This window comes from Pelodiscus sinensis, chromosome 9, assembly GCF_049634645.1.
Source record: "Pelodiscus sinensis isolate JC-2024 chromosome 9, ASM4963464v1, whole genome shotgun sequence".
Taxonomy (NCBI): domain Eukaryota; kingdom Metazoa; phylum Chordata; order Testudines; family Trionychidae; genus Pelodiscus; species Pelodiscus sinensis.
In genome coordinates, this window is record NC_134719.1 from 24,435,364 (window position 1) to 24,461,732 (window position 26,369).

Below are 26,369 nucleotides of genomic sequence, written 5' to 3' on the forward strand. Positions count from 1 at the left end.
AACATATTCGCAGCCAGTCGCCATTTTAAAATGCCGGTAGCCCGAATTAATTCGCCGCGCGGAGACACTGTAGTCCGATCCAAAACCCTTCCCTCAAATTAACTGTTACTCCTCGTGTAACAGGAGTAAGAGGAACCAACCAAGAGGAAGGCCAGAGATAAGGAGGTCAAATTAGTCAGGGAGGATGTGGCCCACTTCTAGCAGCTGATGTGGAGGTGTGAAAACCAAGAGGGGAGAAACTGCCTTTGTAGTTGGCTAGCCATTCATGGTCTTTGTTTAATCCTAACTTGATAGTGTCAAATTTGCAAATGAATTGTAGCTCTGCAGTTTCTCTTTGAAGTCTGTTTTTGAAGTTTTTCTGTTGCAGGATGGCTACTTTTAAATCTGCCACTGTGTGTCCAGGGAGATTGAAGTATTCTCCCACAGGTTTTTGTATGTTACTATTCCTGATATCTGATTTGTGTCTGTGTATTCTTTTACGTAGGGACTGTCCAGTTTGGCCAATATATATGACAGAGGGCAATGCTGGCACATGATGGCACATGATATTACACTGGTAGATGTGCAGGTGAAATGAGCCAGTGATGGTGTAGCTGATGTGGTTAGGTCCTGTGATGGTGTCACTGGTGTAGATATGTGGTTGACATGTAGGTGAGGACTGGCCTGCTACCCAACATCTGTGAGAGAGGGATCATTGTTCAGGATGGGTTGTAGATCACTGATGATGCGTTGGAGAGGTTTTAGCTGGGGACTGTAGGTGATGGCCAGTGATGTTCTGTTATTTTCTTTGTTGGGCCTGTCTTATAGCAGGAGGCTTCTGGGTACACGTCTGGCTCTGTCAATCTGTTTCCTCACTTCCTCGGGCAGGTATTGTAGTTATTTTTAGTGGAAGTGGAGCCTATTAAACACTAGGGATGCAACGAATGTAAGCCAAGGCTTACTGGATAATCTAGTTGACTACTCGCTTCCCTCTACTCCCTCCCCCCTGCTGCCTCTGTATCAGACAGCTTAAAAGCTGGTTCTCCCCCCTCCCACTCCTAGCACCAGCCCTGCAGTGCCACCTGCCTCCAGAATCAGCGCAGACAGAGGCTGCTCTGCCTGATGTGGGACTAAACCTCTGTCAACCTGATGCAGAGCTTGGTTCTGCCGTGAACAGAGGGTGGTCCCCAGCAGCAGCCGTGTCTCTGGGGGGTCCGAGCTCCCTGCCAACAGAGACTGAAGCAGCCTCTGTCCACAGGGAGCTCAGACCACGCTGCTGTGTCTGTATCGGGGGGAACAGCACAGGGCAGCAGGCAGCCAGTCCACTAGAGGAGCTGGTTTTTAAACTGACTCCCGTCATAGACCAGCTTCTGCCTGGCGCCCCGTGCTGCTGCCTCTGACACAGAGGCGGCAGTGCGGGTAGCAGCAGCCCCTGTCCACAGGTGGCCTGAGCTCCCTGCAGACAGAGGCTGCTCTGGCAACAGCCCCAGTCCAAAGGAAGCTCAGACCCCCGTGGACAGGGACTGCAGCTGGGAACCAGTCTCTGTCCACAGCAGGACCAAGCTCTGCATCCCACTGTCAGAGGCCTAGTCCCACATCCCACAGATACAGAGGAAGCTGGTAACTCTAGAATAGTTGACTGCTAAGAATTCATGCAGTTAGTCGACTATTCTATTACCCACAATCTAACATCCCTATTAAGCACATCAGGATTCAGCCTTAAAATGCTGGTTTAGTTTATACACTGGTATGTAATAGCATGCACAATGTAAGGTGGCTTTTTTATATGTGGGTGTGTGCATGTACTAAAATATGAACTGTTTAAAAGAAAAAATGTGCAAAGATGGAATTGGGCATAATCCTGCGAATAGAACACTAGACTGATCAGCAAGATAGATCGGTTGCTTTCATACCTTTATCATTTGTGTGACATGGGCCAAGGCATTTCATCTTTTTGTGCCTCAATTTTTCCATAAAATAGATAAAATAGTATTTACAAAAACTGGTCAAAATATTTTGATAGAAACATTTTTCCACTGAAAAATGGAGTTTAATCAAAAGTGACATTTTCCTTGGGAAGATATCATTTTCAATTTTTAGAAAAATGGATAGAGTATGTAACAAAGTTTACTTTCAAATTGAAATTTTCCTTTTGTTTTGATTTTTAAAAATCATTTTATTTAAGTTGCAGAGTTTGCCACCCACAAGTCTCCTTTTTTTCTTTGTGACACAGAATACAATGAAACCATTGATGTGAAGTGTTTTTTTTTCTTTTTTCTCTTTCCTACAAACTCTTTAAAGTTTTTTCATGTTTAGAAAAGTTATATTGTCAAATTTACAGTGTTTCATTTTTTCTTTTGGCATTCTGTAACTTTTCAAAGTTTTCCAAAGGAGAAGATGATACATATTTAGAAAGGGAAAATTGGGGATGAGAAGGGATAGGTGAACCCTGATTGTTTTTCATTTCATCAGTGGCAAAAAAATTAAAAAAATTAAAAAATGAAAAATTGATATGTTCCTTAAAAAAGTAAAACTCCTTAAATAAAATATTGTTCTGCTTTGTACCATGAGAAACCATAAGAGCTTAGACGTTGTTAATTTATTTTTCAAATTTTTTTGTAGGTTAATCACTTCTAACATTTACCCACCTGCGTGAAAAACATGTTAAGCTCTACATATAAAAAGCACTCTGTAGGCCTGATCCTGTCCTGTTGATCTCTGTGCGTGCTTAGCCATTGATTGCATACAACTTGAATCTGTGCTCAGTTTGCGCTCTATATTCATACTAATGTTTTTATGAGGATTTTTAGAAAAAGGATATTTCTTAATTAATTAAAAAAGCCCTTTGAGCAAAAGGAATCATATGAGATCAATGTTTAAGAAGGTGCATTTTCTCTTGTGTTATTTGAAATGGCATCCCAGATTCCTGTTTATATGATATCTAAGCTTTTTCCTGGCTAATTAATTTGCCATTTAATGAGAAAATTCTTAAATTATTAGTTCTCTAAACTTTATGGAACAATCATCAATCCTTTATAGCTTAGATATAGAACACTCCCATAAATATAAAGCTGCAGTATTTTGAAACTTGAAATTTGCAGATAACTTTTAAACACATTTGTTTTTTTAAATTGAAGTGAGTGGTATTTAAATGGACAGTCACTTCCTAGGCTCCAGCTCAGCAAGACACTTAAGTATATGCCCAGCTTTAAACATATTAGTTCTATTGATTCTGATTGGACATTGTGCTTAAAGTTAAGCATATACTTAAGTAACTTGCTGAAACCACGTCTTAAAAGCGTGAATAAAATCCCAGTAATTAACATTTCTCTTTGAAGTCGTAGGAGACTTGAGCAAAATAAGCTTTTCTTTTCCAGGATAAATACACCAAATAAGCTTTTCGTTTCCAAGATAAATACACCAAATAACCATTGACTTGTTTTCACATTGTCTGTATTGCTTTTATGAATATATAAAATCTGTTTACAATATCAATAGCATTCCGGGGTGTTACATTTCCTCCAGAACTCCCACTGTTTAACTGTGTTCCTTCATTTGCCACAGATCTTCAGAAAGAAAAGAAAAAGAAGGAAAAAATATTTTGTTTTAAAGTACATAATCTGTATTCTATCATGCACTCCACTTCCCAGGGAAGGTTTCTGGGAACTTACTCTGCTGTTTTTATTTATCCTGCCAGTGTAGTATATTGATGGGAGGACTAAAGTCCAGTGGTGTTAAAACAAGACATGAAATATTGATTAATTCTTTTTAAAATTCCTTTTTACTCCTGAGCATAGCAGATTTCAGCTACTATTGTCAATATAGTGCTGTCCAATAAGCCTCCGTTATCGGAAAGGTCCTGATCTTCATAGGGCTCTGATAAATGGTTATTACGATTTTAAATGGTTAGCCCAAGGTTAGCATGCCTCTGCTGTTGCGCAGGAAGCTTGTTAAAAGCAGCACAGCTAAACATGGCCAGATGCTACTCTGGATTAACTACTTTTGAACACCCACTTCAGTTCCCCACGATTTGGTTGGGAATTATGGAAAGTTTTGGTATTTCTCTATAGTAGACTCTAGGGAAAAAAATCTGTTTAGTATAACTGGAGAAACTTGGGTGAAGGGAAGACATACAGACATTTAGAGAGAGCAGAAAAAAGTGAGCCAACATCCAAATCTGGTGATAAAGAGCACTAAGAAAATGCACAGACTACTAGGAGCAATTTAACTGTGGCAGTTGCAGCATTTCAAAGGGTAAAAAAGAAATAGGGCTGTAAAAAACCAAACAATATGCCCTGAACAAGGAATATAAGTGCCTCATAGCTTATATTTAATTCTTAATAAACTGGCTGAAAGATCATATTTTAAATCATATGTCTCTAAGCCTGTTTAACGTCACAGTACTAATGGCACCATTTCTCTGAGAGAAGAGCAAGTAAAAATAAGCAGTTTCTGATTGTAAGTACATCGGTTACCAAAACACAACAGTATTCAGAGCAGGTTTGGTGAAAGTTTGGTAGCTTTCATTTGTCACCCCACTTTATTTGTACATGGATATATTTCAGCACTAACTTATAATATTAGGATACTGATTCTGGCTTCTCAGGTGGTTTCATTGCTGCACAAAGGCAGCTGAATAAAATATCTGGCATTTCTCCTGATAAAATTTTTTCCATGTGGTATAAAGCTGGCAGAATGGCTCTACATCATCCCCAGCATACAGATATTTGGGGGAGTTCCAAGAGAAGAGACAGCATACTCAAAGCACCTATTGCTGTAGCAAGGCCCTATGGGAAGATCTTCGCACCCAAACTTAATTTAGAGCAATCCTTAGGCTGCTTTACCTTGTGATAAACAATGAGAATCTGGGTGCTACAGAAATGACATCTTATCCACTCTGTTTTACCTTACCTTACCTTACCCCACATCTTCCTGAACTGAATCCAGTTTTAGGGTTACATTTAGCTAGCTTTGTGACTTAATGTAAACATTTATCACATGGATTTTAATTAATATTAATTATTATTAATATTTAGTTAATTTTCAATTCTCTCACTAGAACTGAAAGGCACATACATTCTCTAAGCAAAGCTGGACCTTATCCAGAGTGTAGTGCAGGGTGGGATTCACAACGGTATTTAAATGGGAATCAGGCACCTAGATATGTGTGTGAATCCCATCCTTATTGCCTAACATATTCCTTTTTATCAGAGATATTAAAACAACATCTCTTGCTTGCTCTTCTCATGTGGGAACGTCTGTTGAGTCCCAGTCGTGCTGCTGTTATGATTAATGTGAACAATATTTGACCTTTATTAAATAATATATATTTTCTCATATAGGAGGCATTTGGAAACTGTGGGCTAGATCTTTATTCATGTGATTAGTTTGCTGTCATGCATGGGGTCCTATTTCTTTCAATGGAACTAGTTGCATGAATAAATGTTTCCAGACCAGATTATATTCCCTTACATTTTTTTCTCTGATTCAAGTATTTCATCTCAGCCACTTTTGATTCTACAAACTGATTGTCAACAAAATCTTAAAAGTTGCACATTGTAAACTTAAAATATTCATGTAATATACATGACATTATAGTAATAGTTCCTATGCACATGAAGGGGGGGGGGGGTGGTGTATAAATAGGTGCATTTACACATCCCTTTTCATTTGACTTCCGGCAGTGGTTATCATCTGTCATCTACTACACGACATTAATTTGGTTTTCAGATGTACATATAATTTACTTTCCACCTTACGGGGCATGAGTTGTTTGACTTTCAGATATTTAGCATATGGTTTTTCTTCTGTGGGCTGTAGCCTGAGGCCCCAAGCTAAAAAGAATTAGAGAACACCTGTAACAATTCAAAATAATTGTATGTTTTTGACAGATTGTCAAGTTGCTTAATGCCTTTTGGCCTAGGTAATAGCGATATTTCCTTGATAAAGTGTTAGTAATTTCTCACTGCAATTTGTTATGTATGGTATTGTATTTTTACAGGGTCCAGTCAGGTTCATATCTCAGCACTGGTTGGTTTACCTTGATTCTGGCTATGGACGCTTGCTATGGAATTCATGTGTATGGGATGATAAATGACACCTACTGCAAGTAAGATCACAGGAAATTATTTTCATGTATCTACAATTCTGATATCTTGTCAAAATAACACAATTCATTTTTATACCATAAATCCAAAAAATGAATTAGATATCCATTTCCTAGTGTTTTGCATTGATGTGATGCCATACTGTCACTGTATTTAGCTCTGATATGGCATTGGTGTTGATAAAATAACGACCATTTATAAAACTTTGATGTCAAATGTCATAAGAAACCTTTTAAATCAAAGACTCTCTACAGTCTTGGAGTTAGCCGGCAAATGGAGAACGTTTTTCCATACAAGTAGACATACTCAAATATGTCTATGCAAATACACTTTGATTTCTTAATACATTAGGATTTCTTGTTTGCGAAATGTACCCCTCAGGACTCTTTCTTTGTGCCTTTCCCTTTTCCAAGGCCCACCAAAGCAATTAATACTGTCCCCAAATCCTTCTGTCTGCCAGCCTCAGGCCCTTCCCAGAGATAGAGAAAACTCCCTATCTCCTCCCTCCTTTGTCCCTCGACAAAAGCTCACTTCCTCATTTTATGAAGAAGACCCAGCTCCTTCTCAGCTGGAGTTAATAACACACAAAGGCAGATGCAGCAAAGTGGGCATATTGGCTGTCAGATTCCTGTTACCTTTAATTCAGTTCCCCCTACCTACCCACACATACACACACACACACACACACACAATCACAGTCATCCACCCTGAAAGGATGTATGTTTCTCCTTGTGTATGGAAAATATGACAAAGATCATGAGAACAGGAGTGACATAGCTCAAGTTTTTCCTAGATTCCAAGGCTAGAAGGCACCATTGTGATCATCTAGATGGACCTCCTGTCTAGCACAGGCCATAAAAGTTACTCAAAATAATTCCTAGAGCAGCTCTTTTAGAAAAAAACATACAATCATGTGGGAAATCCACATGGCTCTTGTAAATTTTTCCAGTGGTTGATTGCCCTCATATTTCTACCTTATTTCCAGTCTGAATAAAAAATTTGTCTAGCTTCACCTTCTAGACATTGGTCATGTTCTACCTTTCTTTGCTAGATTAGAAAGCCCATGTTTTATTATTTGCTGCCCATGTATATACATATAGACTATAATGTCACTCCACTAATCTACTTTTTAAACTAAATAGATTAAGCTCATTGAGTCTACCGCTATAAGTCACGTTTTCCAATATTTTAATCATTCTCGTGGCCCTCTCTTGAACTCTCTCCAATTTATCAACATCCTTCTTAACTTGTGTGCACCAAAACTGGATACAGTACTCCAGTGTGGTCACACTTGTGTCAAATACAGAGGCCAAATAACCTCTGTGCTCTTATTGAAAACCCCCCTGTTTATGCAGCCGAAGATTACATTTGCTCTTTTGACCACAGAGTCACATTGAGAACGTATGTTCAGCTGAATATCCACCAGCTGAATATCCACCAGGACCCTAAATCTTTTTCACAGTCATTGATTCCTAAGATAGAGTTCTCCATGCTGTAAATTTGGCCTACATTCATTGTTCTTAGAGGTACATTTATCCATACAAAATGCATATTTTGTTTGAGTCCAGTTTACCGAGAGACTGAAATTGCCCTGTATGTGTAACCTGTCTTCTTCATTATTAACCACTCCATGAATTTTTGTATCATTGGAAAACTTTATCAGTGCCAATTTTATTTTCTTCTAGATCATTGATAAAAATATAGAACCAAGAACTGACCAGTGCAGCATTCCATTGAAAACAGACCCATTACATTTTGAGAGATATTTATTAACCATTGAAGTCCATTTTATGTGTGCCATGTTAATTTTTATGTCATTCAATTTTTTAATCAAAATGTTGACAAAAGCCAACATACTGACATATGTTATGTCAACACTAATACCTTTAATAGGCAGTAGGTTTAAAACAAACAAAAGAAAGTATTTCTTCTTACTACACATAGTCAACCCATGGAACTCTTTGCCAGAGGATATTGTGAAGGTCAAGACTATAATAGTATTGCAATCCTTTAATTATTAATCTAATCCAGTATAATATTTCGTCTGGGTTCCGTGTCAGGTTGACTGGATCAATGTCAAGTCTATAATTGCTGGTGTCATTCCTTTTGCTTTCATAAAAATTGGCTTATTAGCTTTCTTCCAGTATTATGGAACTTCCTTTTTTCTCCAAGACTTATTGAAAGTCAGCATTAACAGTCCAGTGAACTGTTCTTAGGTAGCTCTTTTAAAACTCTTGGATGAAAACTATATGATGTCTGACTTTTGTAGATTCTGTTTAACATCCTCCAAAGTTACTAGTGGAATGTAAAGACTTTTATTATCAGCATATGATGAGTATGTGTCATCTGTTTTTCCCCAAATACAGAACAGAAATATGTATTGAACACATCTCCTTTTTCTACATTTTTATTGGTAATTCTACCATTACCATCTAGTAACAGACCAGTGCTATTGTCAGGATTCTTTTTTTTTAACTTAATATACTTTTAAAACTTCTTATTGTCCTTAATTCTGCTGGCCATAGAGTTCTTCTTAAGTTCCTATACATCCTTATCAATTTTCTACAAGTCCTAACTTCTGATTTATGTTTATTACTAGCAACTTCCCCTTTCTCCTATTTATTATATTTTTTATCATTATTATTTTATAGCTGTCTTCACTGCCCCTCAAAGCTGTCTCTACAGATTTCAGCCAATAATCCTCAGTACACAGCCCTGGCAGAGAATCAGTATATAGCACAGTAACATTTCACTCTTCCTTTAATAGGGTGGAATGACATTTCCCTATAGTTGCAAATTCTGGACCATTGCTTGAGTAGGAGATATCAGTTTGGTTTAGCTTAATCATTTGCTAGAAAGAGTAGTGCAAAAAGGCTCACCTTTCTGTTTTACTTGTTAATATCAACTGTTGAGTGCCATTCCCAGTCAACCAACCCAAGAACCTGTTTCAGGGACTAGGACTACGCAATGAGAATCTGCCATTTAGAGATACTGACCCCTTGGCTAACTTTTGCAATAGAACAACCCTGGGAGTGTTTTCTAGACTCTGTCTGTAACCCTATGATAACTAGTAAGCCTGCATTATGGTCATATTTTATTTATCTGAGCTATTAAAATGTACACAAACTATACTGTATATATACTATAATGGAAAGATTTTTCATATGATAGCTTTTAATGCACCCAGGATATAAGACACATGGGCAAGGATTCAAATGAATTAAATTACAATGTATGTAATGGATTTCCTGGAGCATGTGTTAACATTTATCTGTGTTTTTTTTTCTTTCCCAGATCAGAAGCCTTTCGAAAGGTCCCTTACCATTATTATGAGCCAGGAAGAGATGAATGTGATGAATACTTTCTGCATGAAAATGCTCCCTATGGAGGTCATAGGTTTATCACAGAAAAGAAAGTATTTGCTAAATGGACCAAGAAGCATATGATAATATTTACACATCCCAACTGGACACTCTCTTGATGTTGGTTATTCTTTAGTAGCATAATATTACAAAAAATGCCTCTGTTTACAATGATCTGACTTACATTTGATGGACTTTCTCACTCTAGATAAACTAAACTAAAACTGGATGATAGAGAAGTTGATGGTTCAGCTGTTAAGCAAAACTTACCAATTTGTGGAAGGGAGATGAATTGCTTGTTTTATCACTAAGGGTTATATACCACATAATGCACTTTACATTTTGACCACATTTTAATTAATTCAAGACAGCAGCAGTTTCCAGATAACCATGATTCCCTGTTATATACATACCTACAGAGCAATGGTCCTTAAAAGATGTCCAGTTGCCTTAGGTAATTAAAATGCCTATTTGCATTTAGTTTACCTCTAGATTTACATGACTAAAGAGAACTTCCTATAGGCAAATACAAGGGAAGACAGTAGATTTGGAGGTAACTATCTATTTGTCTTTCATGCAAACTGAATACATTTTAAGGACCACCAGTGTGGCAGTATGTGTACACTTGCACATGCATCCACACTCTCTGGGTGTGCTACAATTAGAGATGGGTTAAATAATGATTCTGAAACTCTCAGTAACTCCCATGCACAAAGATATTCATAGGACAAAAGCTCACAAATAACACACAAGTTCTGATTACCAACTTACTCCATCATCTTGAATGACATAATTCATTGAAACACCGTCTCAAATTGTAGTATTTTTGGAGGATGTCTCCCCAGCATCCACCAAGGGTACTTCATCTTTTGGGACATCACCCTAAATTATAACTGCTTTTTGAAGTAATAGCTCTACAAATGGGCTACGTCTACACTGGCCCCTTTTCCGGAAGGGGCATGTACTTTGAAGTAAGAATAAGAGCCTCCGGAAAAGGGCACTTTTTCCGGAGGATCGGGGCCAGTCTAGACGCTCTTTTCTGGCTTTTTTAAAAGCCGGAAAAAAGCGGCGGACATTTTTATTTAAATGCCGCGGGGGATATTTAAATCCCCTGCGGATTTCCCTACGACGACTAGTGAAATTTACATGCCCCTTCCGGAAAAGGGGCCAGTGTAGACGTAGCCATGGTGTAAAAGCACGAGGGTGAGGAGAGTTCTAGGGATGAGGACAGGATATGGAGTTCAAAACTCCTGAATTGTGATCGTAGTTTTGAACAATTTGTTTCACCTTTCCACCTCAGTTTTTTCACCTTTAAAATGAGGATAATATTGATCTACCTCACAAAGATATTGTGAGGATGAATTCATGGCCATAAAGTGTTTTGAACATGAAAAATTATACATAAAAAGTTATGATGACAACACCTGTGGTACTTGGCATACATTCTTGTATGCTGGCTTTTTAAGGGAAAGTGGCAGCCATGTAAGGGTCTAAACCTGCAAGATGATGTGCACCTCCTTTTATACTCTGTGTTCTTCCTAATACTGAAGTAGTCCCTCAGCTTACAGTTGGAGCTGAGGGTTCTCTGAGCATCCCAGGATTATTGCATCAATTTTGCAGTTCTTGAGTTTTTATACTAGCCCATCTCTAATGGAAATACACTGTTCAAAGTTAATCATCATGTATTTCAACTGCAGCAGAACCATTTTTAATCTGAAAATAATTCAACTAAATGTGACCCTTTTTACTGTATTTAAATAGATGTTGAAGTCTCTTTCCATTTGAAACATTTCCTAAGAACATTTTCGCACCTGGAATGTCAGCTTCCACACTGTAATAACCAATACTGTGAAAGAAGTGTGTGTGGTATTTTGCACACAGGGAGTACTCACACTATTAAACAGGAAACTTTGTATACTTTTGTAAATCATGAAAAGGGGAAAGGAAACCCTATTTTTACATGTTTGCAATGTTGTTGTAGCTGTGCTGGTCCCAGGATATGAGAGAGACAATTACCTCACCTACCTTGTCTCTCTATTTTTTTCATGTAAGTATTTGTATACTGACTGAATTGCCTAATGTATATTTCTATATATGTAAATCTATATTTGATATGTCTAGAGCATATATATTCTTTTTCATCATCATTAAGTGCCAGCCTTCTATAATGAAGAGGAGACACCATTCCCCTTTGTTGTTGAGAGTGATGTCAGAGTTTTATCTCCATTTCCCTTGTACTATGCCTCTGGATTTTTCCATTACAGCATCTTCCTGATGGTTTTTAAAATATATGAGCTTTCTCTGCCTATTACCTATTGCGTGCCATACCCGTACATGATTCGTGGCAGGCATTACCTTGATGGGCTTGTGGTTAAGGTACTGGACTAAGCCTCGGGTGGTATAAAGTCAGTGTCTGGCTTTGTCACAATCTTCCTGTGTGGCCTCAGGCAAGTCATTTGATCTCTCTCTGCCTCCGTTTCCCTTTTGAAAAATGAGGATTATCACATTTCCTCATCCCTTCCTTTGTCCATCCTTTTGTTTGATTGCAAGCTTGTTAAGTAAGATACTGTCGTGTACCATGTGTCTGTCCAGTGCCTTGCCCAGTGCAGCCCCAATCTCAGTTACAATTATAAAAATAAAAAAAACCATGAAATATCTCCTCTCCCAAACGTTTAAAATCTATTCTAGACCAATACAGCAAGGACTGAAATAAAGCAAGGATGGGGAAAGGGGTAATGGAAGGATGGAAGCTACAGCTCTGAGTCCTTGATCTATATTTGCTATATGCATGCACATATTGTCAATTTGAATGGCTAGATAGAAAGTTAATAAAAGGAACTGCAGTGAGGGATTTGAAGGAAAACGCAAGGATGCAGAGCACACCACACAATGGGGGGTGTTCTCTTCATATTGGACAAGGGCAAAACGGGGAAATGTGTAAAGTCACTTGTGGGAAAAGGAACCCAAAGGGTGAACATCAGGTGAGATGAGGTGGCAGAATTAAAGAGGGGTGACTAGTAATGAGATAGAGGCAGAAATTATTCATGTGAGTGAGAGGAGCCTTCATGTGAGATAAATCTTGCATGATAGGTCATCAGAGCAGACAACCACGATGGGACCAGGCCATGGGAGGGTTGGCCTATGCTCCAGGAAGAGGTAGGGCCTCAGATGGAAGGAGAAGGACTGGGGGTAGCCAGCCCTCTGCATTTCCTGGAGCACACCACACCAGCTCCCCCAGCCCTTCGTGCTGGCTAGAGTGTGCCACATGGCATTCCAGCAGCAATTTAAAAGGTCCAGGGTGCTGGGTGCTGCCAACGCTGCAGTATTGGCAGCACTGACTGGGATCCCTGGGCTCTTTAAAATTGCTGGGCGCCGGAGCAGTTAACCCCTTTGCCCCCTCTCTTTCCCAGTCGGCAAACCTGCAGAGCTAGTAGATTCCTCAGAGCTATAGCCTACAATTCTTCAATCCACCATCATCATCTCTGTGTGTATATCGGCAGGGCAGCACGTCAAATATTATGTATGCTTCTCATCTAGCTCGGTTAGTGCTTTTTCTGCAGCCATCTATAGTCATGGCCTAAAAAACCCACCTTGACTGTATCAGGCTATGCATTATGATAGCTAATGCCTACTTCTCTCACCAAGGGTTTTGTTTTCATTTACATCTGCACAGTGTGTGTTAAGGATGAGGAAACCATTTTTCCCCACAATAAGGACAGCGTTCAGATCATCTATGTGTATATTTTTCCATATCTGGAAAGAGCAATATTTCAGTATCATTCCAGCCTGAAGGCAAGATAGTTTTAAGATAATTGGAACTTGTTCAGATCAACAAAAATCTATTGTAAAGTATGTGAAGCCTTATTCTGAAAAATAAATAGGGCCAATGCAAATATTTAATACAATTATACAAAATCCTCCAAGAGCAATCAGGACATCCTACTCACAAGTCCACAAACGGTATTTTACATTAATATAAAAAAATTGGAGACTTGAACTGGTTTGAAATTTGCAATGTGTGTTTACAGATAGCGGTTAACACACATTCTGCTACAGAAGGCCAATCTCTGGTATGTATTCAGTTCTGACTTTGCATTCTCTTCAGCATTTACTGTACATTATATTGGGGAAAAGTGTAGCATGGCTTAGTGGCTTCAGCACTGGACAGGGAAACAGGAGAGAGAGGGTCTAACCATTGCTGTACTATGGGTGGCTATGTGACCTTAGGCTAGTCACCCCTCCACACCTCAGTTTCCCCATCTGGAAAAGGGGGATAATGATAGTGACCTTTATACTTTGAGATCTACTGATGACAAGTGCTATGTAATAAATAGGTATTATTATTTCTTTACCAACTATAGCATTTCTAGGTAAATGTTCACTGACATTCACCTCTCCCTGTACAAATAGGAATGAAGGCAAAGCATTGCAATGTGTTCTTAGGTGCATTGCTAAACAAGAATTCTTGTCTCCACTATGCCGGTGATCCATACTGCAGCAACTGATCCACTGGCCACTGATTTATCATGCGTACTAAGACGCGATAAATCAATCTCTGAATGCTCTCCTGTTGACACCAGGATGAGAAAAGTAGCTGGCATTGATGGGAGAACAGCCCCCACCAAACTTACCACATGCAAGATGCAGCGGTAAGTACATCAGCTTCAGCCAGACTATTTACATAGGTGTAGTGACGTAGATTAGGTTGATGTCAAGGGTTAGAATAGACAAGACACATTTTTATATCCCGCTGAAACTATGTGCATGCTTTGCTCAGTAGGAATAAACTGCAGAATAGGGGCTTAAATGAGGAATCTGGAGAACCTGAGGATACCAATCAGTTTCTCCTTAAGAATTCTATCATTGGAAAATTCACCACAAATATTTTTTCTGTATTTTAAACAAACTTTTCTAAAGAGGAAATTATTCTAAAATGAATGGAATCTATTGTAACTCTTTATGGCATATTTACATGCTATATGGAATAGTTCATCGGGTGCAATGACCATTTAGATAAATACATCTCCACTAATAGCAGCTAAATGTGTAGCAGAATTGAAAACCTCTTTAGGCTCTGTTGTCACAAGCCAGACTTGGAAGTGTTGCTACCTGCTTGTAGTGAATTGAAGGTTGAGTAAAACCACATTTGGAAACGTTACTCTGGTGTGGCTGAATCTTGATGCAAATGAACATCACTTCCTTTATTTGAATTAGCCTCTCGTTAGCATAAATGAAATTCAGATTTTCATTTTTTTATTATATGTATAAGGAACTAAGACCACTGTAAAGACATGGCTTTGTGGGAATTTGTTAGAAATCAGCACTACAGTATGGAAGAAAGAATTTTGTTGTATAGCCATGTTAAGAGACCTTGATCAGTTAACTTCTGAGAGCTATTAGAACAGTAATGTGGCAGCATTTATTCTTTTAAATAAAGACTACTACATATTATCTGACCTTAATTAGATGCTATTTGTTTACTTTATTTAAGAATCCCTATATTAATCAACTACCCTCCACGTGGGAACTAATGATACAGCCAAGAATGATCTTGAGCGTGTTACTGCGGATTATGTAGCGCTAGGAAGAAGGATCCAACAATTTGGAGCGCAAGTGGTATTCTCCTCCATCCTCCCTGTTGAAGGGAAAGGACTGGGCAGGGATCGTTGAATTGAGGACGTAAATGCGTGGTTGCGCAGATGGTGTCGCAGAGAGGGCTTTGGTTTCTTCAACCATGGGACTCTGTTCCGGGCACAAGGATTGTTAGGAAGAGATGGGGTCCACCTAACGAAGAGAGGAAGGAGCATCTTCGCGAGCAGGCTTGCAAACCTAGTGAGGAGGGCTTTAAACTAGGTTCGTCGGGGGACAGTGACCAAAACCCTAGGGGAGTGGGAAAGTTGGATACCGGGAAGAAATGCAGAGAGGAAGGGGCAAGAAAGGAGGACCCATGTTTCGAATGGAGAAGATAGGACGATCAACTGGTTACCTGAAGTGTTTGTACACTAATGCGAGAAGTCTGGGCAACAAACAGGAAGAACTGGAGGCCCTGGCCCAGACCAGGAAATATGATTTAATTGCGATAGCAGAGACTTGGCGGGATGACTCGCATGACTGGAGCGCTGTCATGGAAGGGTATAGACTGTTCAGGAACAACAGGGAGGGGAGAAAAGGAGGAGGAGTTGCACTATATGTAAGAGAGCACTACGATTGCTCTGAACTCCAGTATAAAGAGGGAGAAAAACCTGTTGAGAGTCTATGGGTTAAGTTTAAAGGAGCAAACAACAGCATTGATGTTGTGGTTGGTGTTTGCTACAGGCCACCGAATCAGGTGGATGAGGTAGATGAGGCTTTCTTCGGACAACTGAGCGAAGCTTCCAGATCGCAGGCCCTGGTTCTCGTGGGGGACTTTAATCACCCTGACATCTGCTGAGAAACCTATACGGCAGTACACAGGCAATCCAGGAAGTTTTTGGAGAATGTTGGGGATAACTTCTTGACGCAGGAGCTGAAGGATCCGACCAGGGGCCGTGCGCAGCTTGACCTTCTGCTCACAAACAGGGAGGAACTAATAGGGGAAGTGGAGGTGGGTGACAACCTGGGAAGCAGTGATCATGAGATGGTAGATTTCAGGATCCTGACCAAAGGAAGAAAAGAGAGTAGTAAAATACACACCTTGGACTTCAAAAAAGCAGATTTTGACTCCCTCCGAGATCTGATAGGCAGAATCCCCTGGGATGTTAACATGAAGGGGAAAGGAGTCCAGGACAGCTGGCAGTATTTTCAAGAAGCCTTATTGAAGGCACAGAAAGAAACCATCCCGACACGTAGCAAGAGAGGCAAACATGGTAGGAGACCGGACTGGCTTACAGGGGAAATCCTTGGTGAACTTAAGCACAAAAAGGAAGCTTACAAAGAGTGGAAACTTGGACAAATGACCTGGGAGGAGTTTAAAGGTATAGCTCGAGAATGCCAGAGGGTTATCAGGAAGGCGAAAGCGCAAATGGAATTGTGACTGGCTAAGGATGTGAAGGATAACAAGAAAGGTTTCTACAGGCATTTTAACAAGAAGAAGGTGATCAGAGAGGGTGTGCGGCCCCTAATGGATGAAGGAGGTAACCTAGTGACAGATGATGTGGGGAAAGCTGAAGTACTCAATGCTTTCTTTGCCTCTGTATTCACGGACAAGGTCGGCTCCTGGACTTCTGCGCCAAGTGACACAAGATGGGATGAAGATGGACAGCCCGTGGTGGGTAAAGAACAGGTTAGGAACTATTTAGAAAAGCTAAACGTACATAAATCCATGGGTCCGGACTTAGTGCATCCGAGGGTACTGAGGGAGTTGGCAAATGTCATTGTGGAGCCTTTGGCTATTATCTTTGAAAAGTCGTGGAGATCGGGAGAAATCCCGGATGACTGGAAAAAGGCAAATGTAGTGCCCATCTTCAAAAAAGGGAAGAAGGACGATCCAGGGAACTATAGGCCGGTCAGTCTTACCTCAGTTCCTGGAAAAATCATGGAAGGGATCCTTAAGGAATCCATATTGAGGCACTTGGATGAGAGGGAAATGATTAGGAATAGTCAGCATGGATTCACAAAGGGCACGTCGTGCCTGACCAATCTGATTAGCTTCTATGATGAGGTAACTGGCTCGGTGGACATGGGGAAGTCAGTGGATGTTATATACCTTGACTTTAGCAAGGCTTTTGATACGGTCTCCCACAATATTCTTGCCAGCAAGTTAAGGGATTGTGGATTGCATAAATGGACGGTAAGATAGATAGAAAGATGGCTAGAATGCTGGGCCCAGCGTGTAGTGATCAATGGCTCGATGTCAGGATGGCGGTCGGTTTCTAGCGGAGTGCCCCAAGGTTCAGTTCTAGGACCGGTTTTGTTCAATATCTTTATTAATGATCTGGATGAGGGGATGGATTGCACCCTCAGCAAGTTTGCGGATGACACTAAGCCGGGGGGAGAGGTAGATACGCTTAAGGGCAGAGATAGGGTACAGAATGACTTAGACAAATTGGAGGATTGGGCCACAAGAAATCTGATGAGGTTCAACAAGGACAAGTGTAGAGTCCTGCACTTGGGACGGAAGAATCCCAAGCATAGTTACAAGCTGGGGACCAACCGGTTAAGTAGTAGTTCTGCAGAAAAGGACCTGGGGGTTACAGTGGATGAGAAGCTAGATATGAGTCAAAGTGTGCCCTTGTAGCCAAGAAGGCTAATGGCATATTAGGTTGCATTAAGAGGAGCATTGCCAGCAAATCCAGAGATGTCATTATTCCCCTTTATTCGGCTTTGGGGAGGCCGCATCTGGAGTATTGTGTCCAGTTCTGGGCCCCCCACTACAAAAAGGATGTGGACGCATTGGAGAGGGTCCAGCGGAGGGCAACCAAAATGATTAGGGGGCTGGAGCATATGACTTATGAGGAGAGGCTGAGGGACTTGGGTCTGTTTAGTCTGCAGAAGCGAAGAGTGAGGAGGGATTTGATAGCAGCCTTCAACTTCCTGAAGGGAGGTTCCAAAGAGGATGGAGACAGGCTGTACTCAGTAGTGACAGATGGCAGAACAAGGAGCAATGGTCTCAAGTTGTGGTGGGAGAGGTCCAGGTTGGATATTAGGAAAAACTATTTCACTAGGAGGGTGGTGAAGCATTGGAATGGGTTACCTAGGGAAGTAGTGGAGTCTCCATCCCTAGATGTGTTTAAGTCTCAGCTTGACAAAGCCCTGGCCGGGTTGATTTAGTTGGAATTGGTCCTGCCTAGAGCAGGGGGCTGGACTTGATGACCTTCTGAGGTCTCTTCCAGTTCTATGATTCTATGATTCTATGATACCCATGTGAATAAAGAAAGTAAGCAGTTGACCTGTACACCTCAAATAGTTCTTCTAGTTATTTCTGGTAGAATGATGCTCACAAATATTTTGGCAGTATATTTTGCTATCAAACATATTAATTGGGAATATTTTTCATTCATGTCAGATAAGTAAATTTGTCTTCATTGTCCAACCAGCTGTGGTCCTAAATTAGATAAAAGATTAAAATAGAGGACACATTTATTTTGCATACTTTCTATATAGCATGTAGATCTGTTGTCTTATGAAAAGTGGGAAAAATTGGAGCAAAAATTTCACAAAATATTTTGATAGAATCACAGAATATTAGAACTGGAAGGGACCTAAAGATCATTAAGCCCAGTTCCCTGCCCTCAGGGCAGGACCAAGCACTGTCTAGATCCGTGTTTCCCAATTTTATTTGGCCACAGAACCCTTTTAAACTCGAAAGAATTTTGCAGAACCCCTAATAACAGTCTTATATATGGAGCTGAAAAAGTAGATCACAAATAAGTAAAGATAATAATAAACAAATGCTAAACAAGGTCATCGGATCAACATTTAGTTGAACTGCACATATTTTAAAACATTATTATTTTTTAATAATAAAATGTTATTGTAATTGAATTTTCTCGCAGAACCCTTATTTTCACTTTGCGGAAACCCAGGGTCCTGCAAAACACCATTTTGGAAACACTGGTCTAGATCATCCCTGATAGATGTCTATCTGACCTGCTCATATTTTATCCATCTCTAGTTGCATTCAACTTTGATACATTTTGATGATGTCACAATTGCATGTACTGCAGTGTGTCAAATTGAACCATGTTTTCTAATCAGTCTGAAAATTTGCCTGATCTGCACACTCCTCCCTTCCCATCTGCCAATGCTCCAACTCTTCCCCTTTCAGAGGAATCTGCAATGCACAGAGAAGAGAGAAGATGGTTCCATAGAGGCAGGTGAATCCTTCTCTCATGCAGCATGAGGAGATATGCACACACACATACAGACAGATCCAAGGAGGGTGGTCCAGGTTCTCAGTCTTAGATACCTGGCTTGTGTGCTTTGTTCACATGTTAGGATCTAAGAGGTTGCAAGATTTGGGTTTGGGAAGGAATGTTCCACCAAGGTGGGAGGCATAGATCACTGGCTGTGATTATCTAAGCATGGTAACATTGCAGGGGCCTTGGGCACTGGTGACATCTCCGTGTCTCGTGTTCTCTGTGTGAGACATAGAACTGTTTACTCTCCCGAGGACTAAAATGCTTTAATAACTGAAGCCATTGGGCTCAGCATAGAATATTTGTGTGAAATGTGATGGTCCCTGTTATACAGGAGGTCAGACTAGATGATAAAATGGTCCCTTCTGGCCTTTAACTCTGAAATTTATGAAACTATGAAAGGTCATAACAGTGACATCATTAAAATGAAGGAGTTTTGTGCAGGAGCAGACTGTTCAAAGTTAAAAAAATTAGGAGAGGTCAATCACTTTAATAGTCATAGACTGCTCATTGCTATGGTATGGACCCTGAGTAGACACTGAGGGCCCAATACAAAGCCCATTGAAGTCAGTGGAGGTATCTCCTGTGACATCAGTGAGGCTACATCTACACTGTAGCCTTCTTCTGCAATAGCTTATGCAAATGAAGCATGGAGTAGAATATCGCCATGCTTCATTTGCATAATTAATTAGCAGCCGCTTTTGCGCAAGAGGCTTTTGCACAAAAAGGAGCTGTGTAGATGGCTCCTTTTTGCGCAAAAACCCCCTCTTGTGCAAGAGCCGTTTTTCCTCAGTTTTTCAGTATTCCACTCCATACTTCATTGACATAAGCTTTTGTGGAAGAAGGCCACAATGTAGACATAGCCTGGGCTTTGAATCAGGCACAAAATATCCATCACTATAAAATCTTGGCAATCATTTGAACTGAGGTAGCGAATCTTGTGGAGAAAGCACCATGTGCACTAATGCACTGAATATATAGTAACAATAATAATGTCAAGGGAGAGCAAGTTCAGCGCTGTAGGGGCTGTATCCCAACCAATGCTCTGCACCAGAACTATCATGCCATGACCCTTCAGGACTGCTGGTGTCAGAACACAAACGCGAGATGCATACCCATGAAACATGCCCATTAAAGCAAAGAACATTCTTCTTTGAATTATACATGTATACTGCCCTGAAAAGAAGGGAAAACAGAGGCACTTTACACATTGGTGCTTGTGTCTGGTTGCAAATAATCTCTGACTGTATTTCAGAAATAACATATGCCTCTAGTGATACTGGAGCTAGTCTGGTACTTGTTTTTGATTAACTTTAGACTAACCACAAAAGTAAAATTCCATATCAGTTTTCCAACTTAGAGCTGTCCTTGGGCAATGGTATATACGGAGTACAACAAATACTCTTTTTGTGTTTGTTTGTTGTTTCCTGACTTGGCATGTGTGGCGGGGCACCGCCCGCCTCCGTCCCCCTTCCCCTGGGAAATAAAGCGTTGACCCCCAGCCTGGGGGCCTAATCTATAATCTCAGCAGGCCCAGCGGCCTAGTCCAGCACTCGCAGCAGGCCCAGCGGCCTAGTCCAGTACTCGCAGCAGGCCCCGCGGCCTAGTCCAGTACTCGCAGCAGGCCCAGCGGCCTAGTCCAGCACTCGCAGCAGGCCCAGCGGCCTAGTCCAGCACTCGCAGCAGGCCCAGCGGCCTAGTCCAGCACTCGCAGCAGGCCCAGCGGCCTAGTCCAGCACTGCGGGGTGGGGTAGGGGGGTCCGGGCCCTCCCTCTCCACCGGACCCCAACCCAGGGCCCTAATGGTGGTGGGTGGTTCCCACCAACGGCTCAGCGGGGGGTCCTCCCCCAAAACATGCTAAGCCCACTGGGGGTGGGGGTTTCCCGGCCCCTTGCCCTGGGTTACTTCCTACCCCCAATCTGACAGCCGACGGAGGTCCCACCTGGCGATGCTGGGTTGCTGGCAGCAGCCTCGTCCGGCGGTCTTGTCCCTGGGGCAGGGGCACAGGGGCGTCTTCTGCAGCGGGGCGGACGGCCACCGGGCGTCGGTGTTGGGGACGTGCTCGCCCCAGGGCTGGTGGTAGCCGCAGCGGTGCCTCCTCCGGCTCTGGATCTGGCGGCAGGTCCGGCGGCGGGCCTGCAGCTTGGGCCGGAGCTCCTGCCTCCCCAGCGGTCCGCCCCAACTGAGCAGCCCAGCAGTCTTTTATAGCGAGGCTGCACTCCGAGCATGCCCAGTAGGGCTGTGGGGGAGGGGCGTGTTCTGCCCAATAAATGGGCTCCCCTTCCTCCTGCTCAGTGCGGGGCAGGTTCGCCCCGTCACACACCTCCCCCCTTAAAAGGTTTCTTTCCGGTGGCTCCTCTTTAGGAGCTATGCGCGAAAGAAAATCTGCATTGCCGTGCACCTTCCCTGGTCGGTGCGCCACCTGAAACGAATATGGCTGCAAGGCTAGGTACCAGCGCATGATACGCGCATTGGTGTCTTTCATTGTTTGCAACCACCTTAAAGGGGCGTGATCCGTCACTACCAAGAAAGTACTCCCCAGTAAATAATACCTTAGTGCATCCACGGCCCATTTCACGGCCAGTGCCTCCCTCTCTATGGTGGAGTACCGGGTTTCCCTCGGGTACAACTTGCGGCTTAAGTATAGCAGCGGGTGTTCTACTCCCTCTACCTCCTGGGATAGCACGGCCCCGAGTCCTACCTCGGAAGCATCCGTCTGTAGGATGAAGGGCCTGTCAAAATCCGGCTGGGCTAATACCGGTCCCCGGGTAAGGTGGTCCCTCAAGGTCTGAAACGCCCTCTCGCACTCTGCTGACCACTCTACCCGCCGCGGGTGTTGGTTTTTGGTCAGGTCCGTCAGGGGGGCTGCTATGGTGGAAAAGTTAGGGACAAAGCGCCGGTAATACCCCACCAACCCCAGGAACTGCCTCACCTGTCGTTTCGTGGTGGGAGTGGGGTATTCTCGGAGGGCCTGGATTTTATCTATTACGGGTTTCACCTGTCCCTTCCCCACCGTATACCCCAAGTAGGTTACCTCTTCTTTCCCTAGGTGACATTTGGCCGGGTTCGCTGTTAACCTGGCTTCCCCTAGGGCCTTCAATACCTCCTCTAAGTGGGTTAGATGTTCCTCCCATCCTTCGCTGTACACAATAATATCATCGATGTACGCCGCTGCATACGCATTGTGGGGTGCCAAGACTTGATCCATCAGCCGCTGAAATGTGGCAGCGGCTCCATGCAGTCCGAAAGGCATCATCGTGAATTGGTAGAGCCCAAAAGGGGTTGGGAATGCTGTTTTGGCTTTCGTCCTCGGTGTCAACGGGATTTGCCAATATCCTTTAGTGAGGTCCAGGGTCGAAATATATCTGGCCCTCCCCAGGCGTTCTAGTAGTACATCTACCCGGGGCATGGGGTAAGCATCGAACTGGGAGATGGCGTTCACCTTGCGGAAGTCGATGCAAAACCTCACTGAGCCATTGGGCTTGGGGACCAGCACTATGGGGCTCCTCCACTCGCTGCGGGATTCTTCCACCACCCCTAGGGCCAACATTTCTTTTAGTTCTTGGCGCACGGTGTCCCACATCTTCCTGGGCAGGGGACGGTGACTGTCCCGTACTTTCTGCCCCGGTTTTGTGGCAATGTGGTGGCTAATTAACGGGGTCCTTCCTGGTTTAGCGGACAACACATGTGGGAATCGCGCTATGAGTTCTTGTAGCTGTTGCTTTTGTCCCTCCTTTAGGTCTTGCCCAACATCTACCTGGGGGTTCTCCCTCAGGGCTCCCACTTGTGGTCCCAACTCGTCCTCTGGGGGGAAGGGGGTGATCATCATTGCTTCCCTCTCCCTCCAGGCCTTCAGGAGGTTTACATGGTACACTCGTAAATCTTTCCGCCGCCCTGGTAGCCTCACCTCGTAATCGACTGGCCCGATCTTCCGCACGACTTCGAAGGGTCCTTGCCATTTTGCTAATAGCTTGGACTCCGAGGAGGGCAATAAGAGTAACACCCGATCCCCGGGTTGAAAGCTCCGCATCTTCGCCTTTTGGTTGTAGTGGCGTGCTTGTGTTTCCTGCGCCGTCCGCAGGTTCTCCTGGGCTAGCCGGCCCAATTCTTCTAACCGCTCTCGTAGTTGTAACACGTAGTGGATGGTCCCCTGGGCGCGTCTCTCTTGTCCCTCCCAAGTCTCTCTCAGTAAGTCCAGAATTCCCCGCGGTCGTCGGCCATACAATAATTCGAATGGGGAAAATCCCGTGGAGGCTTGGGGGACCTCCCTTACAGCGAAGAGAAGAGCGGGCAACCATCTGTCCCACTGTCGGGGGTCGTCGTCGACGAATTTCCGCAACATTGACTTCAGTGTCCTGTTGAACCGTTCCACCAGCCCATCCGTCTGAGGGTGGTACACGGAGGTTCTCAGGGAATGGATGTTCAGTAGGCGGCACAACTCCGTTATCAGCTTGGATGTTACGTTGGTCCCCTGGTCTGTTAGGATTGTCTTCGGGAGACCCACCCGGGCGAACACCTTTAAAAGTTCGTCAGCAATGGCGCGAGCTGTCGTGACCCGGAGGGGAATCGCCTCTGGGTATCGAGTGGCGTAGTCCACAATGACCAGAATGTATTTGTTCTTATTGGCGCTTTGCTCCAGCGGCCCGACCAAGTCCAACCCTATGCGTTCAAAGGGCGTCCCTACCACGGGCAGAGGGACCAACGGGGCTCGGGGGACCCCTCCGGGGTTAGCCCGCTGGCATTCGGGGCATGATGCACAATAGTCCCTCACCGCATGATGTATTCCCGGCCAGAAGAACCGCTGGGCTAGTCTGCACAATGTCTTTTCCCGGCCCAGGTGGCCTGCCCAGGGCACATCGTGGGCCAATCGCAATACCGTCGTCCGAAGCCGTTGAGGTACCAGCAGCTGGCAGATCTCGGCTTGGGTCTGCGGGTCTTGGGTCAGGCGGTACAGCAAGTCACCCCGTATCTCGAACCTCGGGCCTTGGGGCCCCCCTAAGGGGGCCCGGTCCCTCGACTCGGGTCCTCCCGCCTGCTCCCAGGCCCGGCTGAGGGTTGGGTCGTTCCTTTGTTCCTCTAGGAAATCGCCATCCAGGGAGAAAGCAGTTTCTTGGGGATCTATGGGGGGGGCGTCAATTCGAGAGGGTTGTGAGGCTCCCCTCCTGGCCCCCCTTGAGGTCCCTTCCCCGGGGTCTTCTTCCATCGGCAGTTCTGTTAGCGCTGCCTGTGGCTGTTCTGGGCCTCCCCCCTCGGGGTCCCCTCGCCTGTAGCCCTGTAGTAGGGTCCAAAAGTGGGGCCAATCCCGCCCCACTACCACGGGGTAAGCCAGTCGGGGGACTACCCCTACGCTGCACCTCTCTTCGTGCGCTCCGATCGCTAGCCTCACCTTAGCGGTGGGGTACGTCCTTACCTCCCCGTGGATACACTGCATTCTCACCGGGGGCCCCCATTGCTCTGGGTCACCGACTAGGTCTTCTTCTATCAGTGTGTGTCCACACCCCGTATCCACCAAGGCTGTGGTCTCCTCCCCTTGCACCTTAACTGGGATGAGTATCTTTGTCCCCCCTTCTTTCTGCGGTTGCACCCCCGCTACTAGTACTTGCCCATAGCTGCAGGCCCTGGGGGTGCCCCTCTCTTTCCCGGGGTCTCCCTGGCGGCTCCCTGGGCGGCCTGCCCCCCTCCGGGCTCCTCCGCCAACCCAGTGCCCTCTCAATAGGGCTACCGCCTGCCCCAACGTCTTGGGCCCCTGTCGCCGGATCCACTCCCTGTCCTCCTTGGGCAAACTCTTCAGGAGCTGCCCCACAGCCTCCCTAGTACCTTTCCGGGGGCCCATCTTCTCCCGGGCCCCCTCGAGCACCTGCCCGACTAAAATCCTGGCCTTTTTTTTTTTTTTTTTTTTTTTTTTTTTTTTTTTTTAAAGCACCCCCAAAAAAAAAGGAAACCCCCCTCTGCGCCCCCTTTTACTCAAGGGGGGGGATTATACCCACATTCTCCACCAGTTGTGGCGGGGCACCGCCCGCCTCCGTCCCCCTTCCCCTGGGAAATAAAGCGTTGACCCCCAGCCTGGGGGCCTAATCTATAATCTCAGCAGGCCCAGCGGCCTAGTCCAGCACTCGCAGCAGGCCCAGCGGCCTAGTCCAGTACTCGCAGCAGGCCCCGCGGCCTAGTCCAGTACTCGCAGCAGGCCCAGCGGCCTAGTCCAGCACTCGCAGCAGGCCCAGCGGCCTAGTCCAGCACTCGCAGCAGGCCCAGCGGCCTAGTCCAGCACTCGCAGCAGGCCCAGCGGCCTAGTCCAGCACTGCGGGGTGGGGTAGGGGGGTCCGGGCCCTCCCTCTCCACCGGACCCCAACCCAGGGCCCTAATGGTGGTGGGTGGTTCCCACCAACGGCTCAGCGGGGGGTCCTCCCCCAAAACATGCTAAGCCCACTGGGGGTGGGGGTTTCCCGGCCCCTTGCCCTGGGTTACTTCCTACCCCCAATCTGACAGCCGACGGAGGTCCCACCTGGCGATGCTGGGTTGCTGGCAGCAGCCTCGTCCGGCGGTCTTGTCCCTGGGGCAGGGGCACAGGGGCGTCTTCTGCAGCGGGGCGGACGGCCACCGGGCGTCGGTGTTGGGGACGTGCTCGCCCCAGGGCTGGTGGTAGCCGCAGCGGTGCCTCCTCCGGCTCTGGATCTGGCGGCAGGTCCGGCGGCGGGCCTGCAGCTTGGGCCGGAGCTCCTGCCTCCCCAGCGGTCCGCCCCAACTGAGCAGCCCAGCAGTCTTTTATAGCGAGGCTGCACTCCGAGCATGCCCAGTAGGGCTGTGGGGGAGGGGCGTGTTCTGCCCAATAAATGGGCTCCCCTTCCTCCTGCTCAGTGCGGGGCAGGTTCGCCCCGTCACAGCATGGTTAGCTCTTTTGAGCAGAAAGTGTTTCATTTCCTGCAGATGTGTCTCTTTCTGTGGCTTTTCTCTTTGGAAGACACAGTGAAATGTGACTTATATATGCAGAGGTAAAGAAGGCCTTGGTGAATAAACAGCCAAAATCCAAATGTTCTTTCTTGACTACTGCTGGGTTTCTGTGCATAGCTTCAGGAAACATGTTATTT

At 44.5% G+C, this 26,369-nt stretch overlaps 2 protein-coding genes across 4 annotated transcripts in view; one reads left to right on the top strand and one right to left on the bottom strand.

Annotated features, from left to right (window-relative positions):
* Nucleotides 1–20,718, top strand: part of ST6GALNAC3 (ST6 N-acetylgalactosaminide alpha-2,6-sialyltransferase 3) — a 334,346-nt gene extending 313,628 nt beyond the window's left edge. The window contains exons 4-6 of one of the 3 annotated variants that reach the window (XR_012905922.1): nt 5,981–6,088; nt 9,381–14,097; nt 14,940–20,718. Coding sequence is in view for 1 of the 3 variants with exons in the window: in XM_075936284.1 (XP_075792399.1) it covers nt 5,981–6,088; nt 9,381–9,567 (295 nt within the window). In the remaining 2 variants the exon portion in view is untranslated. Of the gene's footprint in view, nt 1–5,980; nt 6,095–9,380 lie in introns of those variants that run through there. The other 2 variants (XM_075936284.1, XR_012905923.1) reach the window with 2 other exon arrangements.
* Nucleotides 20,719–20,924: 206 nt separating this feature from the next.
* Nucleotides 20,925–26,158, bottom strand: LOC142830568 (uncharacterized). The gene is made up of 2 exons (XM_075936289.1): nt 25,787–26,158; nt 20,925–24,402 (listed from the first exon to the last, which is right to left on the bottom strand). Exons 1-2 carry the CDS (start codon nt 26,070–26,072, stop codon nt 21,083–21,085), a joined length of 3,606 nt encoding a protein of 1,201 aa, XP_075792404.1. The 5' UTR covers nt 26,073–26,158; the 3' UTR covers nt 20,925–21,082.
* Nucleotides 26,159–26,369: the final 211 nt, after the last annotated feature.